The following is an 18383-nucleotide window of genomic DNA, read 5'->3' as shown; positions in this document are numbered from 1 at the left end:
AAACAAACAATTCCCCAAATCTTTTTTTCCAGCCCATTTTGGCATAGGAAGTCAAGAGGTTTTTGAAACTAGGGACAAAATCTAGCCAAGTGTGTACCACTAGAAAGTGTAGCTTTCTAGTATAGGGACTGAACAAGCGGTTTCCTGTAGCTGTGCTCTGGGACAAAGGAGAGATCCCAGGGACCTGATCTTGGGCACAGAATGGGAATAGGTGCTAGCAAGAAACTCTGTGGCTCCCTACCTACTGCTGAGTTACACCAAGTGACTTGAGGAGGGGACCTTACACTTTTTCAGGGCAAGGATCAGTTGCAAGCACTTGTCTACATACTGAGTGAGGAGCAATAGAGCAGCAGATAGTAGCTATTTGGCTCTGACTGAGGGTAGATCTTTCGCCTAATCCAATCTGAATCTTGCAGCAGAATAACTAGGGCAGGGAGCCTGCAGTTCTGTCACTCTGAACCTTCAGAGATTTCCAGATAAATAATGGTGGCATAGTGTAACAACAATGTCCTGAAATTTAACCAGGATCAAACCTACTACTGTGTTGCTTAGACTGAACTAGTCAGGAACTTGCAGAGCTCAGATCAGGAGGGTACCTCTCAGACTAATCTTAGATCAGAATGCTGTGACTGTGCTGAAAGCTTGTTCCTGAAATCCTGGAAGAACATAATACCCAGTGTCCTGTGAAAGTAGTAGCAGGATCCAAGAAGATACAAAATATGTCCATGCATAGCTGAACCATTCACTCCAATTGTGGGGAGATCCTAGTCTTAAACCCAAAGTCCCAATTTGGGAAATGAGGCAGAAGAACAAGGGGGAAAAAAATCCTACCAAAAAGAGCTGTTAATGTAATAAAGACATTAGATACAAATCCAGAAGAGAATAACTCCAAAATATTGACAAAATCTCAAAAACACAACACAAGCACAAATTCAATTAGAATTTCTGGAAGAGTTGAAGAAAGAATTAACGAGATAAAAAATGATGTTATAAATGAAATGAGAGAGTTAGCAGAAACAATTGGGAAATAAATATGCTGTAAAACATCTTGGAGAAAAACATTTAGGAATCATTGACTTCTTGAAAGAGGTGACTAAAAAGGACAGCCTAGACATCATGTATTTTTAAAAAATTTAATATTTTATTTCCCCCCAATTACATGGAGAAACTATTGTAACATTTTTTTTTCAAATTTTGAATTCCAAATGTTGTTCTTCCCTTCCCCAAGTGGCAAGGCAAATAATTTGACATAGGTTATGCATGTGTAGTCATGCAAAACAATTTCCATGTAAATCATGCTGTGTAAGAAAACACAAACCCAAGAAAAATAAAGAAAAAGGTATCTTTGATCTGCATTCAGGTTTCATCAGTTCTTTCTCTGGAAATGAACAGCACCTTTTAAATCCTCTTTAGAAGTTAGATATCAAATTTTCTTTCTTTTTTTAATAGCTTTTTATTTTTCAAAATACATGTAAAGATAGTTTTCAGTATTCATCCTAGCAAAACCTTCTGCTTCAGAGTTTTCTTTTTCCTTCTCCACTTTCTCCCTCCCCTAGACAGCAATCCAATATAGGTTAGACATAGATATCATATTTCAAGAAATCTTAAAAGAAACTTGTTTAGATATTTTAGAAACAAAGGGAAGAATAAAAATGGAATCTCTTGCCTAGTTGTTAGGTGAAACCTTGAAATTAAAAGTCCCAAGAACTTTATATGACTCCAATTAGATCAAAGGAAAAATACTACAACCAGATAAAGAGTTCAAGTACTGAAGAATCACAGTTAAGATTATAGCACATTTCTTCTGCCTAAATTTTTTTATTCAGCGTCATACCAATCAAACTAGCAAAAGTTATTTTATAGAGAAAAAAATAATAGCATAATTCATCTGGAAAAACATAAATAAGATCAAGCATATTAGGGGAATTAATGGAAAAAAGTGAAGGAAGATAGCATAGCCATATCAGATATCAAACTATTATAAAGTAATAATTATCAAAACTCTGGTACTGGCTAAGAATTAGAGTGGTGGATCAATGTAATAGATTAAGTACAGGAGACAATGGTAAATGGTCATAATAATCTGTTGTTTGATAAATTTCCAGCTTCTGGAACAAACTTCTTGGAAGACTTTGTGGCCGAAACTAGGTATAGATAAGTACCTTACATTATATACCAAGATAATGTCAAAATGAATACATGATTTAGACATAAAGGATAATACCATAAGCAAATCAAGGGGAGCATGGAAAATTTTACCTGTCATATCTATGAATAAGGGGAAAATGTATGATGAAATAAGAGCATTGTAGGATGTAAAATTGGTCATCTTGATTATATTAAATTAAAATTTTGCACAAACAAAACCATTGTTTCCAAGATCAGAAGGAAATCAGGAAACTGGGGAAAATTTTTTTTTTACAAGTTTCTATGGTAAAGACCTTATTTCTCAAATATATAGACAATTAAGTCAAATTTATAAGAATACAATTGATAAAGGATGTGACCACATGGTTTTCAGGTGAAAAAAATCAAAACTATAGTCATTTAAAAATCACTATTGATTAAAATAATTAAAACAATTTAGATACTATTTCAAACCTATCAGATTGATATGTTAGGAAAGGAAAATGATAAATGTTGAAGAGGATGTGGGAAAATTGGAATACTGATCACAAGTGGTAGAATTATGAACTCCCTCCATTCTGGAGAACAATTTGGAACTATGCCCAAAGGGCAATCAAACTGAACGTATATAGTAATACCACTACTAGTCTTTATCACAAGGAGATTTTTTGAAAAGGAAAAAAAAAAACGTATTTGTATAAAAATATTTATAGCATTTCTTTTTGTCATGGCAAAGAATTGGAAATTGAAGGAATTCCTATCAACTGGGATACAACTAAACAATATGGAAATGTTTTTCATGATTTTACATATATAACCTATGTCAAATTGCTTACTATCCGTTAGAGAAGGGGAATGTGATGGAGATAATTTGGAATGTTAAAAATTGCTTTTACATGTTTTTAAAGATCATAGCAGGTTTCCATAAAGAAGAAAAAGAAAAAGGCATACAACCAATAATAACTTATCCAACAAAGTGAAACTTTAATGAAATAGAAAATTTTTGAGTATTCATGATAAAAAGACCAGAGTATGCAGAAACTTTGAAGTACAAACATAGAAGTTAAGAGTATCATAAAGATAAATATAAGAGTATCATAAGATAAATATAAATTAGAAGGGATTAGACAAGGGTAAACTTTTATATTCTTGTATGAAGAGAACTCTATCATTAACTGTTGTCATGGAAAAAGGAGTCTTTTAAGACAGGTGGCTTAGAAATGTTTTGTTTTATGTTTGGATGATTTTAAAAAGGAAAAGGAGAGGAAAAGGAATACACTAGGAAGAAAGGGGGAGAAGGAAATTTAATTTTACATAATTTAGGTGAGCAAATAGAGGATTATACAAATGAGCAAAGGGATGGAGGAAGAGGATAATATTTGAATCTTCCTTTCATTTGAACGGATTATAGGAAGAATGTTCACAAGCAGAGTTATATGTAAGAATATATTCAGCAGAGAAAAAGGGAAAGGGGAGAAAGGAAAGGGAGAAATAAGAGAGAAGGTTAGTAGATTAAGGAAGGGATTGTTTGTACTTAGTTTTTGAAAAGATCATAGGATGATGTCTTGATTTGAGCAATTGGATTTCAGCAAGATGGAGTTGTGTAAATTGTTAGCTTCATTCATCATTCAGAGTCAGTGAAGACCAGTGGCAAGACAGAAGTCAGGACAATTGGCGATAGTCTGGGGTGCAGCTGACTGAGCTCTGTGCTCCAGTGTTTGTTTCAGCCACCTTTATGGCCTTTGGAACAAATTGTTCTCATCTCTACATTCTGCTGAGGAAAGTCTTTGTGTGCTAGCTCACCAATGCGTTTGGTCCATTAGCTAAAGCCCGTTTGTCAAGAGAGGCTTATCCAGGATATGACCACTGTGTGTGCTGCAGTTTGTTGGAGCCACAGATGAGAGTAATCCTACATAAGACAAATTCTAGGGAAAGTTGAACATGAAGTACGGTTTAAAAGCAAAGAAAGAAAAGATAAGAGCCTGTGATTGGGCAAAAGAAAAGGAAGTGGGATAGGGGAATTAGAAGATTGCATGAAACCTAGAACCTTGGTGCTTATAATATGCTTCTCTCCTTCCATCCTGTTCTTTGTAAAAAGTAGATAGGAAACTAACAAACGCAGTGATCAGCAATGATTTCAGAGGATTCACCATGCCATATTTTCTCTGACAGAGATAGACTCAGGGTGCAGATTGATCTAGAGGGCTGGAACTCTGAAAAGATGTACTTGAATCTAAGACAGCAGAGTGCTTAAGGCTAAGTACCTACCTCAATGTGAGAATGGTTCTATAAACATATACTTAGATTATATGGTGATGTGATGGTTCCTCTCACTATTGTTGCCTGCTGAATGTGATGTGGTGAGGTAATCAGAGGCAAGGATTGGAGGGCTAAGGGAGAGGGTCAGAGTCTCTCTGCCACAGCATGCTCAGCAGGGAAGACTTCAGGCTCCAGACGCCAGAGTTCAAGATGCATCTTTGATGAGCCATGTGGCAGCTTGCTTGCCTTCTTCACTTCAAGTTCTCCTAAAGACCAAGAACTTTGATCCTGACTCCGACTGATACTGAGGCCCTCCAGAGAGCTGGCCCGGACATTATAGATTGAGATGCGGGTTTTTTCTTATTCTTACTGGATATAGCAGGGATTTGTTTTCCTTGACTATGCATAGTTATAGCTAAAATTTTTGTTTGTTTATATTGGAGGGGGTGGGGTTTGGGATGTAGAGAAGATGAATTTAGGTTAGTTAAAAAAAACATTTCTTAAAAAGCAGTTATAGGTTGAATGCATAGAAGTTTAGAAGAAACATCATTAATTAAAAATTTTTGCAGCAAGTTTTTCTGACAAATCTCCTAACATCTATAAGGAATTGATTGAAAACAAGAGCTGGTGTCCAGTTGATAAATCAATTTTCAAAGGAAGAAATCCAACCATTTGAAAAAAGTGCTTCAAGTCACTAATCAGAAATAAAAATTAAAACAAATTTGATGGTTTACCTCAGGGGTCCTCACACTTTTTAAATAGGGACTTCACTGTCCCTCAGACTGTTGGAGGGCCAGACTATAGTAAAAACAAAAACTTTGTTTTATGGGCCTTTAAATAAAGAAACTTCATAGCCCTGGGTGAGGGGAGTAATCGTCTTCAGCTCCCATATCTAGCCCATGGGCTATAGTTTGAGGATCCTGGTCTACTCATACCCCTCAGATTGACAAAGATAGAAAATGAAAATAATGTAAGAGGAACTTTGGGAAAAAAGGCCCATTAATGCGAACTACTGGCTTAGCTTTGAATTAGCCTATTCTGAAAAATAATTTGGAGCTGTACCCAAAAAAGTCAATAAACTGCAAACCTTTTGCTTCAGCAGTACCACTATTGGGCCTTTTCTTAAAGAAGAAAAGGACTTAAGTGAACAAAAATATTTATAGTTATTCCTTTTGTAGTGACAGAATGGGAAACTAATGATTTGCAGGGAATGGTTGAAGAAATTATTAATGTGAATATGATGAAATATATGAAGTGAAGAAAAGAGAAACCTGGGAAGACTTTAATGAATTAATGCAGAATGAAGCAAGCAGAACCAGGAGAACATTTAATACAATAAGCAACAACTTTGCAAAGTCAAACAATTTTGAAAAACTAAAGAACTTTGATTAACATAAAGATCAACTATGATACTTGAAGAATGCTGCCCACTTCTTTTTATTTTTTTTAATAGCTTTTTATTGACAAAACATATGCATGGGTAAGTTTTCAACATTGACACTTACAAAAATTTCTTTTCCAACTTTTCCCCTCCTTCCTTCCACCCTTTCCCCTAGACGGCAGGTAGTCCCATGCATGTTAAATATGTTAAAGTGTATGTTAAATATAATAAGTGTATACATATTTATACAGTTATCTTGCTGCATAAGAAAAATCAGATTTAGAAAGAAGGTAAAAATAATCTGGTAATAAAAACAAAAATGCAAGTAAACAATAGCAGAGTATAAATGCTATGTTGTGGTCCACACTCATTTCCCAGTGTTCTTTCACTAGGTGTAGCTTGCTTCTGTTCATTACTGATCAATTGGACTGATTTGGATTCTCTCATTGTTGAAGAGAGTCACTTCCTCAGAATTGATCCTTGTATAGTATTGTTGTTGAAGTATATAATGATCTCCTGGTTCTGCTCATTTCACTCGGCATCAGTTCATATAAGTCTCTTCAAGCCTCTCTGTATTCATCCTGCTGGTCATTTCTTACAGAACAGTAATATTTCATAACATTCATATACCACAATTTACTCAGCCGTTCTCCAATTGATGGGCATCCATTCAATTTCTAGTTTCTAGCCACATTGAAAAGCTGCCCACTTCTTGACAAAAAGATATCATAAGACTCGATTTACAAAATGAAACACATTTTTGGTAAAGGTTACTGTGAAAACTTGCTTTTGCTTGATTATGCATATTATGAGATTTTGTTTTTGATTTTTTTTCTTTTGTCTTCAGTGGGGTAGAGGAGATAAGAGCAATTAGGAAGCCATTTAAATTATTTAGGTGAGAAAAGATCAAGAACTCTGAGTTGAAGAGGCCCAATGGGAGATTTTTTCAAAGCAGAAAAGGCAAGATTTGCCAGCTGATTGTCCAAGGTATAAAAGAACAATAATTTATGCATGATCCAATAAGAGTCTGAGAGACTGGAAAAATGGTATTATCTTAGAGAGAAGTTTGAAAAAGTGGGAGTGGTAATTAGGGAGAATGATAATAAATTTATTTTTAGACTTTTGATGTTAAGATATGTGTCTTTGAATAATCCAGTTTGAAATATATGAGCAGACAATTAAATTGATGACTTAAATGCAGGGGAGAAACTGGTAATAAAATCTTGCATAAAATCTATGGCATTTAACAAAGTAGAACCAAACATATTAACAAGTGAAAAAGAATGTGTTTACTTTCTTTTCCTTTCCAAATCTATTAGATTTTTAATAGTATTTTAGTTTTATATATATATGTCAAACTTTGTGTTCTCAATTTTTCTCACTTCCTTTATCTTCCCTTTCCCCATGACATCAAGCAATTTGATATAGGTTAAAGGTGTATGATCCTTTCAAACATGTCTTTCACATTTGTCATGTTGTACAAGAAAAATCAGACCGAATAGGAAAAAAAATCACAAGAAAACAAACAAACAAAAAAATGCTTTAATAACATTTAGTTTCTGTAGTTATTTCTCTGGATGTGATTGGTATTTTCACATCCTAAGTCTATGAGAATTGCCTTGACTCACCCCATTGTTGAAAGGGCAAGTCCATAACAGTTGTTCATGACAAAATTTTGTTGTGTATAATATTCTCCTGTTTCTGTTCATTTCACTCAGCATTAGTTCATGTAAGTCTTTCCAGGCTTTTCTCTTTTTTTCAGCCTATTGATTGTTTCTTATACAAGAATAATATCCCATAACATTCAGATATCATAGATTATTCAGCCATTCCCCAACTGATGGACATTCATTCAGTTTCCAGTTCCTTGCCACTATAAAAAAGGCTGCTACCAATATTTTTGCACATGTAAGTCCTTTTCCCTTTTTTATCTCTTTGGGATACAGAGCAGTAGAGACACTGCTGGGTCAAAGGTATATACAAAGTTTGATAGCTCTTTGGGCATAGTTCCAAATTGCTCTCCAGAATGATTGGATTAGTTCATAACACCAACGATGTATTAGTATCCCAGTTTTCCACATCCCTTCCAGTATTTATCATTATCTTTTCCTGTCATCTTAGGCAATTTGAGAGTTATTTCAGAGTTGATTTAATTTGCATTTCTCTAATGTTAATTATAGCATTTTTTTATATGACTAGAAATGGTTTTAATTTCTTCATCTAAAAATTGAAAAATGAAAAGTGAAAAAAAATTTAAAAAGTAATTATAGAGGAGCAGCTAGGTGGCACAATGGATAGAGCACCAGCCCTGAAGTCAGGAGGACCTGAGTTCAAATCTGGATTCAGACACTTAACACTTCCTGGCTGTGTGACCCTAGGCAAGTTACTTAACCCCAATTGCCTCAGTGGAAAAAAAAGAAAAAAGAAAAAAAAAGTAATTATAGAGCAAGCATTCTTTTAGTATTCTTTCTTTTGTTGTTAAACTAAAATGAATAAAAATTACTTGAAGTCAAATTTCTTTTAAATAACTATACAAGCTTTTTACAATTGAACTTCACCTAACAATTAGGAGCTTTGTTTTGTGATCACTGTAACTCATATCCCTTGAAATATCCTTTTTGAAATATTTAGTAATTTAATTTAGTAATACCATAACTCAGAGGGTTCTCATTATGTTAACAGAAGGTTTACAGTTGTTTTATTTTGATTGGAGATGTGTAATTTTTCACCTTGAATCTTCATTATTGAAATACAGGCTCTTATCTTTAGATCCTTAGATCCATATTAAAACAAAGGCCAACCACTCTATAATATGGCTTTGTTCCTCTTTTCCTTATTTTCCATCTTCCCTTTTCTCTCACTCCCTACTCACCATCTTCAGCTTCAAAGTGAACCAATCTGCTGGTTCCAATATACTGCCTTGAAAACTGTCCAGGTACCCTCCATCCTTAAAAAAATCTTTACTCGTCTCTGTTTCCCTCTTATAAGTCTTCCTTTCTCAGTAAGAATCCTAGGAAAAGCCACTTATCCCTGTTTATTCCCTTTTTCTTCTCTTACCCTTTGTAACTGAGTTTCTAGCCGTATCACTTGACTAAGTAATTGCTCTTAGGAAACTGCCAAACAAGATGTTCCTTTATTCAGCCCTCATCTTTCTTGACTTGCTGCATTTGACACTGTTGACCATCTTTCCTGAATAACTTTTCCTTAGTGCCTGTCTTCTCCTAAATATCCATTTCATGCCTCTTGTGGGTATTCCTGAAGACTCTGGGGTAGGCCCCTAGTTTTCTATACTTTTTTCCTTGGGGATTTCATCATTTGTCAGTGACTCCCACATAATTTAAAAAAAAACACATTTATTAAAGCCCTACTGTGTGCCAGGCACTGTGCATATTTAAACATATAAGATATGCCCTTAAGGAGTTTGCATTCTAATGAGGGGACTCTGTCTAGCCCATTTCTTTTCTGAGGCTCAATTCCACATGACCAGTTGTCTATTAAATATTTCAAATTAGATTTCCCAAAGATATCTCAAACTTGGCATGTCCAAATTGAACTTAGAACCTTTTCCCTCAATCCACTCTTCCTCCAAACTTAATTATTTCTATTGAAGGTTCTACCATTCTGTCAATCTCCCAAGTTCATGACAGATTTGATGATGTGACTGCTGGCTAACTCCAATGTCATTTTGTTGTCTCTAGGATAAATATAAATTTCTCTATTTAGCTTTTAGAGCCTGGTCCCAGACTTATCTTTCCAGCCTTGTACTTATGATCCATCCTGCACTCTATCATCGATTCAAATTGTATCTGTATCATAATGTATCATAATCTGTATCATAACTATGTTGCCTGGTTCTCCAGGTAGTGGCCTGGCCATCTCATGCCTGGAGTTTTCTCCTAAACTCAGTGTTCTTTGTCTCTTTTAAGATTTAGCACAGATACTACCTTCTGCATGAAATCCTTCATTAACCCTTATTCTGCTAATTCATTCCTTCTCAACCTCACTATATTAATTATGCATCCATTTTAATCTTTATCATAGGTAGGACGTACATACTTACATATATACTTGTTATCTTCCATTTTAGAATATAATCTTCTTGTAAGGAGGGATTGCTTCATTGATGGTTCTTGCATCAATCTATAATATAATGCCTAGAGCATAGTAGTAGTAGTCATTCAATAAGTGCTTGTGAATGGTTGACTATGACCCTTTTGATCTTTCTGCTTGATTTCTTGATTTCTGCTTGATTTATTTTGGAATGTTCACTGTTTTAAAAAATACTTCTTCTTAACCATCCTAAAGCAAATTGTTTTCCCTTTCTGCTTTTTAAAAAATTATCCCTTGTTAATTACATTTTAATTTATAGCCTGAGAATTTAATTTCTTTTTTTTTGTTTTTATACATTCTGTATAATTTAGCATGTGATCCAATTTTTATTGATGCCTTTACTTTTACATCACCTACATTTGCCAATTCTCCTACTCTTTCCCTAGTGGTAATGTTTTGTCTACATTTGAATAAAAAGTAAATTCTCTCTGGACATCTTCACATCTAATATGTGAAGTCCATACTACCTGGGAGGCTGAGACTGACAGAGTTCTTGACCTGGGGTATTCTGAGCTAAATCAGGTATCCCTGACAAGTAATGTTTTTCTCAGCTATTCTTTGTTACATTTTCCTTTAATAACATAGTTGCTGAGCTATTGGTTTTATATCAATATTTAAAATCTATATAATAATTTTTTTTTTTTTGGTGAGGTAGTTGGGATTAAATTATTTACCCTGGGTCACATAGCTACAGGTATTAAGTGTTTTTGAACTCGGGTCCTCCTGATTCCAGGGCCAGTGCTCCATCCACTGAGCCATCTAGCTGCCCCAGCATCTAATTGAATTGTCAGTGATTCCTTTATTCTTATGTAATTGTCATGCTAAAAAGCATGACATGCTTTTTCATTGCACCCTGAAAATTGGCAAACATAACAAAAATTGGAAACAGGTGGTATTGAAGGGCTTGTAGAAAGATAAATGTACCAATATATTACTAGTGGAGCTGTGAAGTAATACAACTATTTTGGAAAACAATTTGAAATCAGTTAAATTAAGTGACTAAAATGTCCTTACCCTTTGACTCCATTACTGGACATATACTCAGTGGAGATTGAGAAAAAAAAAAGTCTCTATATACTCCAAAACATATTCATAGCAAATTCTTTATCTTAGCTAACAATTGAAAACAAATGATTATACTGGAATATTACTGGGCTATAAGAAATGATGTGTATGATGAATACAAGAAAGCATGGGAAAATCCATATCAACTGATGCAAAGTAAAGTATGCAGTCAAGAAAATGACATATATGACTACTACAATAATGTGAATAGAAAGGATGACATCTCCCCCAAGTAAAAACAAAATTATAAGGATCAAATAGGACTTGCAATGATGTGATTTGAGAATATACCTTCCTCCTCCCCCCCAAAAAAAAAGCATTTAAAATTTTTTTTTGGATTTTTGGACTTTTTTGATATATGGATCAGCTGTGTTGATTTTTCTTCCCCTCTCCAAACATACTGTTTGTCAATGGGAAGACTCTTGGGAAGGGGAGGTAGAGCAATGGGACATATTGGATACTGTGGTAATGTAAGAAATAGAAAATATCAATAAAAACTTATTTAAAAACAAAACATGATTCAGTTCCTGATTTTTGAAGAGGGGCCAGTGTAGACTTTGAACTAATTATCTTTAATCCTTTTAAGCTCGCAGTTGACTTTTATCAGTATATTTCTTGTGGGCAATGGGTTATCTTATGTTTATTCTAAAATATCCATTTAAAAAAAATTTCATTGTTATGATGCCTTTTGTTTTTATATGTCTTTCCTGAACCAATTAGACCATTGAAGTAATAATAATTAAACATACATACGTAAACATTAGAATGACTATTTGATAACATGGGCAACATTCTCTACTGAGAGAGATATGTTTCATTATTTGTCTTTGTGGGCCAAGATTGAGTCATTGCAGTTAATCAGACTGGATACTTTTCAGTGTTTTTATTATTTTCTCATTGTGTATATTCTCAGAGTACTGCTTACTCTTTTAATTTATACAGGTTTTGCAGTGCATCTATGAATTCATTATATTTGTCATTTGTTTGAGCAGTAATACTCCATTGCATTAATATAGCATAATTTGTTCAATTGCTCCCTAGCCAATGAGTACTCATTTTGTTTCTATTTGCTGCCACAAAATGTGTTGCTATGAATATTTTGGTATACACAAGGCCTTTCTGTCTTTGACCTCCTTGGGCAGTATAGTGCAGTTGTTACAATTTCTTGTTAAAACAGTCTTTCTTAGGTTTTGCATTATAGAAATAGCCATTCTTAAAATTGAAACTCAATTCTTTTGTAAAATGATTTCTGAACCATTATTTATTTGGTGAATGTAAGAACTGATATTTGCCATAATTTTGAAACTGGTAATTGAATGATAATTTTTTCAGTTTTACTAAAATAAGAAAAATAAATGATTTTTGTGTAATGAAAGCATAGATTATATCTTCTTGAATGTGTCTAGCATGTGCCCTGTTTATATGTATATGTTTTATATATTTGTAGTTATGTATATATGCTTCATTAACATTAATTGTATTTTTCTAAAGAAAATTTACCTTATGACCTTTCAATACAATTATTAGATTTATCCCTTAATAGGTTCCAAATTGTGAACTGATCAGAAATAGGGTTTTTATACTTTTATTTTCTCAATTACATGTAAAACTTTTTACATTTGTTTTTAAATTTTTAAGTTTGAGTCTCCCCTTTCCTTTCCTATACCTCCACATTGAGAATGCCCATTACCCATAAAAGTCATGTTGTTAAAAAAAACACAGTCTTTCCCTTTCCCCCAAAAAAGCCCCCAAGAAAATAAGAAAGTTAAAAAATATTCTTCAGTTTGTATTCAAACAAATCACTTCTTTCTTTGAGTATGGATAACATTTTTCTTCAGAGTCCTTCAGAATAATCTTGGATCAGGGGTTTATCCTACAACTTTGCTATTACCATATACATAATACATTTCACTTTGCTTCAGGTCATGGAGAACTTTTCAGAATTTTATGATAGCATCCTCCTCATGATTTCTTATAGAACAATAATATTCCTTTATAATCACATAACACAATTTATTTAGCCATTTCTCAATTGATGGGAATGGCTCTTTTTTTTTTTTTTTTAAATAAATTTGACTTTGTTCTCTATACATCTGAGAAATGAAGCCTTCAGAGAAACTTGCTTCAAAATTGTTTTCATATTTATTATTGCTATTGCTCACAAAACAGTTCACAAAAATAGTTTTTTGAGAGATTTCATACATCCAAGGTTTTTTTTGACCAAATATTTGTGTCTTCTTAAGTTGTGAGAATTATGTGTATGTCATAGAAATACTGAATTCATAAATCCAAATATTTATAGAAAATGTTTTGTATGAACTTCCCAGAAAGTAGGAAGTTTGTCCATATTAAAAATCTTTCCTGGTTCTTTTTTTTAAAATTAAAATGGGATAGATGACTTAACATCTTTAGGGAATTAATTTTATATTGGTGGGCTAGCAGATTACCATGTTTTCTATTCTCCTAGGTCACAGAGCTCCACCGGCACGGAGTGGACATCGGTGTGTGGCAGATAATACCAATCTGTATGTATTTGGAGGTTATAACCCGGATTATGATGAGTCAGGAGGGCCAGAGAATGAAGATTATCCTCTCTTCAGGGAGCTTTGGAGGTACCACTTTGCTACAGGAATATGGCATCAAATGAGCACAGAAGGTTACATGCCCAGAGAGCTGGCATCTATGTCACGTGAGTTTAAGAAGTTCAGTGGTAGTTTTCCATTTCTGAATTTGATTTAAGTAGAATTATCTGAGGGAACAAACTTATTATATCATATAGTCCATGTATTAATGAATTTATTTAGATTATTTCATTGGTGCCAGAAAGTTTTTGAATAAGAGACTTTCTCTTATTCAGTATTTACAATTAAATAAATATTGTAAATATTAATGTATTAATGAATTTATTTAGATTATTTCATTGGTGCCAGAAAGTTTTTGAATAAGAGACTTTCTCTTATTCAGTATTTACAATTAAATAAATATTTACAATATTTATTTAGGCAACAACTTCTCTGTAACTCATGGTCTTAGAGAGTTGCCTAAAGGACTAGGAGGTGAAAATGACTTATCCCCATCACTGCACGTCAGAAATGATATTTGAGTTCAGATCATCATGACTTAAAAGATCTGTATATATATAATATATCATTTATGGCAGGGTTATAAAGAAGGAATTAATGATAACTTAAACTTAGTGCTTCATAGTGTTGTACAAGTATTATTTTCATTTTATAGAAGAGAAGATACATTTATAGCCAAGGTTTATATAAGTATTAGTTGGCAGAGTCAGATCTTGAAACTGGATTTTCTGACTCTAAAACCTGCTTCTTTCTATTATATAAGCCTGTATCCCAAATGGCCAGTTAATAAGTTGAATACTGAAAAACATTTGTTGTTTATTCATTAAAATAAAAGAATAGATGGGATATTGAATCATGAAGATAAACTGAAGGAACAATGATTAGTCAAAGTAATTATTATTTTGGCACATTTAGTGACCCCAGCCACCATTTTCCCACAGAGAAGGAGGAAGAAATAGTCACAACCTAAAATGCAAAATATTATGAGAAGTTATAAAAACAGTTAAATCTTTTTTCCTGTAATGTCTCATAAAGTTCTGTAAAGTTTTACTGTGTTTTTGCCCAGAGGTAGGTAAAGATTCCATTTCTGCCTTGAAAGCCATTTACAATTTCTTTAATTACAATCATATACTAAAGTACAGTGTTGTCATTCACATGTATTGCCATCAAAATTATTCTGGATTTGTTACATGTTTACTCTAGCTTTCATGCTATATCAACTCAATTAAGGAATTAGAGCAGATCTTTGTTCCAGGTAGTTACTGATTTGAATTACTTTGTAATATTTTTAAACCAGAGATTTTTCTTTTAATCTTTTAAGTAGTATTGTGTGTGTATGTACATATAGTACACATAGTATATGAATAGAATTTTGTTTTTGTCCCTTTCTAGTTGTGCTGCATGGAAATAACTTGTTGGTGTTTGGAGGTACTGGCATTCCCTTTGGTGAGAGCAATGGCAATGATGTCCATGTCTGCAATGTGAAATACAAACGGTGGGCCTTGCTCAGTTGTAGAGGGAAGAAGCCCAATCGGATTTATGGACAGGTACTAATATATGTCTATTAATTTTCTTACATTTTGGTGGCTGTAAGTATGGTATCAGAACAAATGTTCTATTACTAAAGTTAATGGATGATTAATGGAAAATTAATTCAGAATGTCATATTTTATTTCTTTGTTTCAGATAAAAATAACTTAAAACCTAGTCACATTTTTTCTGTTTTTCTTCCTTCCTTCTTTCCTTTTCTTCTTCCTTTTCTTTCTTTACTTTTCTCTTTAGTTCCTAATCATAGCCTAGTTCTAAGTAAGAAATGTTTAAAATATTTTTGGTCTTTAGCCCTCTATTATCCTGGAAAAAGTGGAATTAAAAAATTTTTATTTTTAATTTATGAAATAAAACAAGCATTTTCATGGACATAGTAGAATAAAAAATAGATGAAACTGCAGATCCAAAAAAACCAGCTATTCCTTTTAAATATATAATAAAGTTATGTAAATTTTATTTCTTTTTTTTTTTCCTTTCTCTCCATACCCTCAGAAGGCTACCATTAGACATAAATATGTGTGTATCTATGTATGTATGTGTGTGTGTGTATATATAAAATGTAAAATCATTCTATTTCAGTTCTTTCTCTGGGTGCAGATAGCATCTTCATAGGTCCTTTGTAGTTAATTTGAGTATAATAGTCAAAATACTTATTTGTTCAAAATTGTTCTTAAAACAATATTGTAATTAGATACCCATTTGAAAACATGGTATTTTCTGAGGTACCCCCAATACCCACTAAATTGCCAAGGAAAAAAATGCTTTCAGAGCTTGATATAGGAATGCTTTGACTTTGAAAATCAGCAGTTATACTCTTTTAAAATTGATAGATTTTCAGCTCTTCAAACCTTTTGGGTGTCCTCATTCAGTGTTAGATGCCAGTCTAGCTCACAGCCACACTTAAAAAGTTGCCTGAAAATCATAAGCTTGAAATAATCTATCTGTGACAGTAAATTTGAGAAGAGGCCTCTACATTATTGAATGACATAGGGTATTCTCTGAATAGTTATTATCTGGTAGCAGAATCTATTTTAAAACATCCAATGGAAGAAGTTAAGTGGCTGCCAAAGATTCTTGCTGATTTCTTATTTTCATAACCTCTTTATCTTTAAAGTATTTTTTTGAACTGATTAGAGAAAGAATATTATTTAGTACAGATATGCCTTTGATATTAGAATTTTGTGGCTGGCAATCACTTAGCTTCCCCTGATCTGTTTTCTCTACATGGAAACTGCTTTATTGGAAAGTTTTATTCTCTAGGAATAATAGGTTTTTACCTAAATAGTCTTTAAGCTGCTAAGGATTTATATATTTAGGAGAAGAATCACTTAAAGACTGGTCTCAGGACACGTAATTCTTAACCTAGTCCTGATTAGTAACCTCCTAGGCTAGGATTCCTTTAAAATCCCAGCTAGTGGATCTAGTAGCTGTTTCAAAAGGAAATAGCATTATACTCTTCCTTGTTGGGAAATAATTGGCGTTGACCATTAGTCCTGCTCTGTTGACCCTACAGGTTTTTTAACTTCAGCTTGTGCTCTGACCCCAGCCCTGGCTCTTCCTGATTCTGGCTTGGCGCCATGATTTGGCCTCGGACTGGACATTGGTGAGCATTGCTCGCTAACCTGCCCTGCCTCTCCCTTACCTACTCTACTTCTTGGAGTCCTCTTAGTGTCTTCCTTGGTAATTTACTCAACTTTTCTTCTGGTGGTGGGCTGGGTCACATAATTACTTATCATTCCCTATCCTTCCCATTGATAGTGAAATCGTTGATTATAGAATTTTCTCATCTGTAAGTTAGCTTTGAAAATGCTGTCCATAGTTTCTTAGAGCCAACATCTTAATTCAGCCAGCCAGTTACTATATCACTGTGGGTCATAGCACCACTGGTCATAACCTTCCTCTGTCATATTGAGAGGGGAGATACCTCAAAGGGGGTGTCGATTTAGCAGAAGATAGAGGAAATTATAGTTCCCTTTGGTGTGGATTCTTTACAGAAGCCCTATCAGTTGCTAACTCTAACCTCTGCCTTGAATGCCCCCTTAACCTACCAGAGAAATCCAAGGCAACAATTGAACTTCTGACTAGGGTTCTTTCTTTGAAAAAAATTTTTTTAATGAACAAAAATCTATCATTCTTTCCTTCTTCTCTCCCCCTACTGGAGGGGAAAAAATAACTCACAAAACGCCTGTAACAAATTTTGCATAATCAGATTCCCATGTTGGTTTTAACTGACTAGGATTCTTGTCCAGCTCTCATTCTCACTAATATTCTGGGCCTTTTGATTTTTCTTCAGACTGTTTTAAAAATTGCCTTATTAAGAGAGTGGCTTCAAACTTGTAGGATAAGAAAAACAGCTCTTTGTATGAAAAGTTTGTGCTAAAACTTGTGAGCTTTTAGGAGTTCCCACAGGAGAAGAGCTGATGACTCCATATTGGAATATGTTGACTCATTCTATTTTCTTTCTTAGGATCTGGAATAGAATCAAGCTGATTTGGCTTCCATAGATCTGAGTGATCCTGTGAAGGATAAACTGGTCAGGGTTTGGCACTATCTGTATTAATAATAAACCAGTGATACTAGATCAAGGTTCAATTGAATTCTAGGATGGGGACTAGCCACTGGGTTATCCTCCCCTAACGCATTCAGTCTCAGTTGTATCCTGTCTTGACCAGGAGCCTATACAATTTCATCACCCCCATCAAAATGAATGATGTCCCATCTGTGTCGATACTTGGCTACTATTGTAGATACACAACTGGCTTGGAATGGGGAAATAGGTTGGTCTCCTGGCCGTTATTTCCCTGGTCCAGTAGGATCAATAAACCCATTGCCAACATTTCCATATATAAATTGAGCCCCTTTTGCCTGACTGGTACTTTAGTTTTCCCCATATTATTTTGAATTGGTGGGATTTAGGAACTTAATCAAAATAGGTATGAATGGTTGAGAAAAGATCTTGTCTTCCCCTTGGAATTATGTCATTGATGGCTAACTACTAAGCTGTGGGAACTGATACTCAGTTTCTGATGCTGCTGGTTCCAGTCACAAGCCATTTAAATTTGTTGTCAAAAAAATTTATAATTGGAAGAAAGCTTGGAGGCCACGTTGCCCAACATTTACCTGGCTGAGTATTTTCTCTATAAGATGGCCAGCAGGTAGTCATCCATACTCCACTTTTGAAGCTCTTTAGTGATATGGAACTTACTGCTTTATGAGGAGGCCCTTTTCTGGTTTGGGGCAGCTCTAAATAAATGTTGGACAGTTTTCCCTATGTTGAGTCAAAATATACCTCTGATCTCTACTTCCTAGTG

The 18383-nt window shown here is 34.0% G+C and overlaps 1 protein-coding gene across 3 annotated transcripts in view; it reads left to right on the top strand.

Annotated features, from left to right (window-relative positions):
• Positions 1-18383, top strand: part of KLHDC10 (kelch domain containing 10) — a 67816-nt gene that overhangs the window by 33333 nt on the left and 16100 nt on the right. For all 3 annotated transcript variants that reach the window (XM_051963518.1, XM_051963516.1, XM_051963517.1), the window contains 2 exons: positions 13410-13631; positions 14917-15071. In XM_051963518.1, coding sequence (XP_051819478.1) covers positions 13410-13631; positions 14917-15071 — 377 coding nt within the window. The remainder of the gene's footprint in view (positions 1-13409; positions 13632-14916; positions 15072-18383) is intronic.

This window comes from Antechinus flavipes, chromosome 5 (genome assembly GCF_016432865.1).
Source record: "Antechinus flavipes isolate AdamAnt ecotype Samford, QLD, Australia chromosome 5, AdamAnt_v2, whole genome shotgun sequence".
NCBI classification, from domain to species: domain Eukaryota; kingdom Metazoa; phylum Chordata; class Mammalia; order Dasyuromorphia; family Dasyuridae; genus Antechinus; species Antechinus flavipes.
This window is presented reverse-complemented; position numbering and strand designations above follow the sequence as displayed.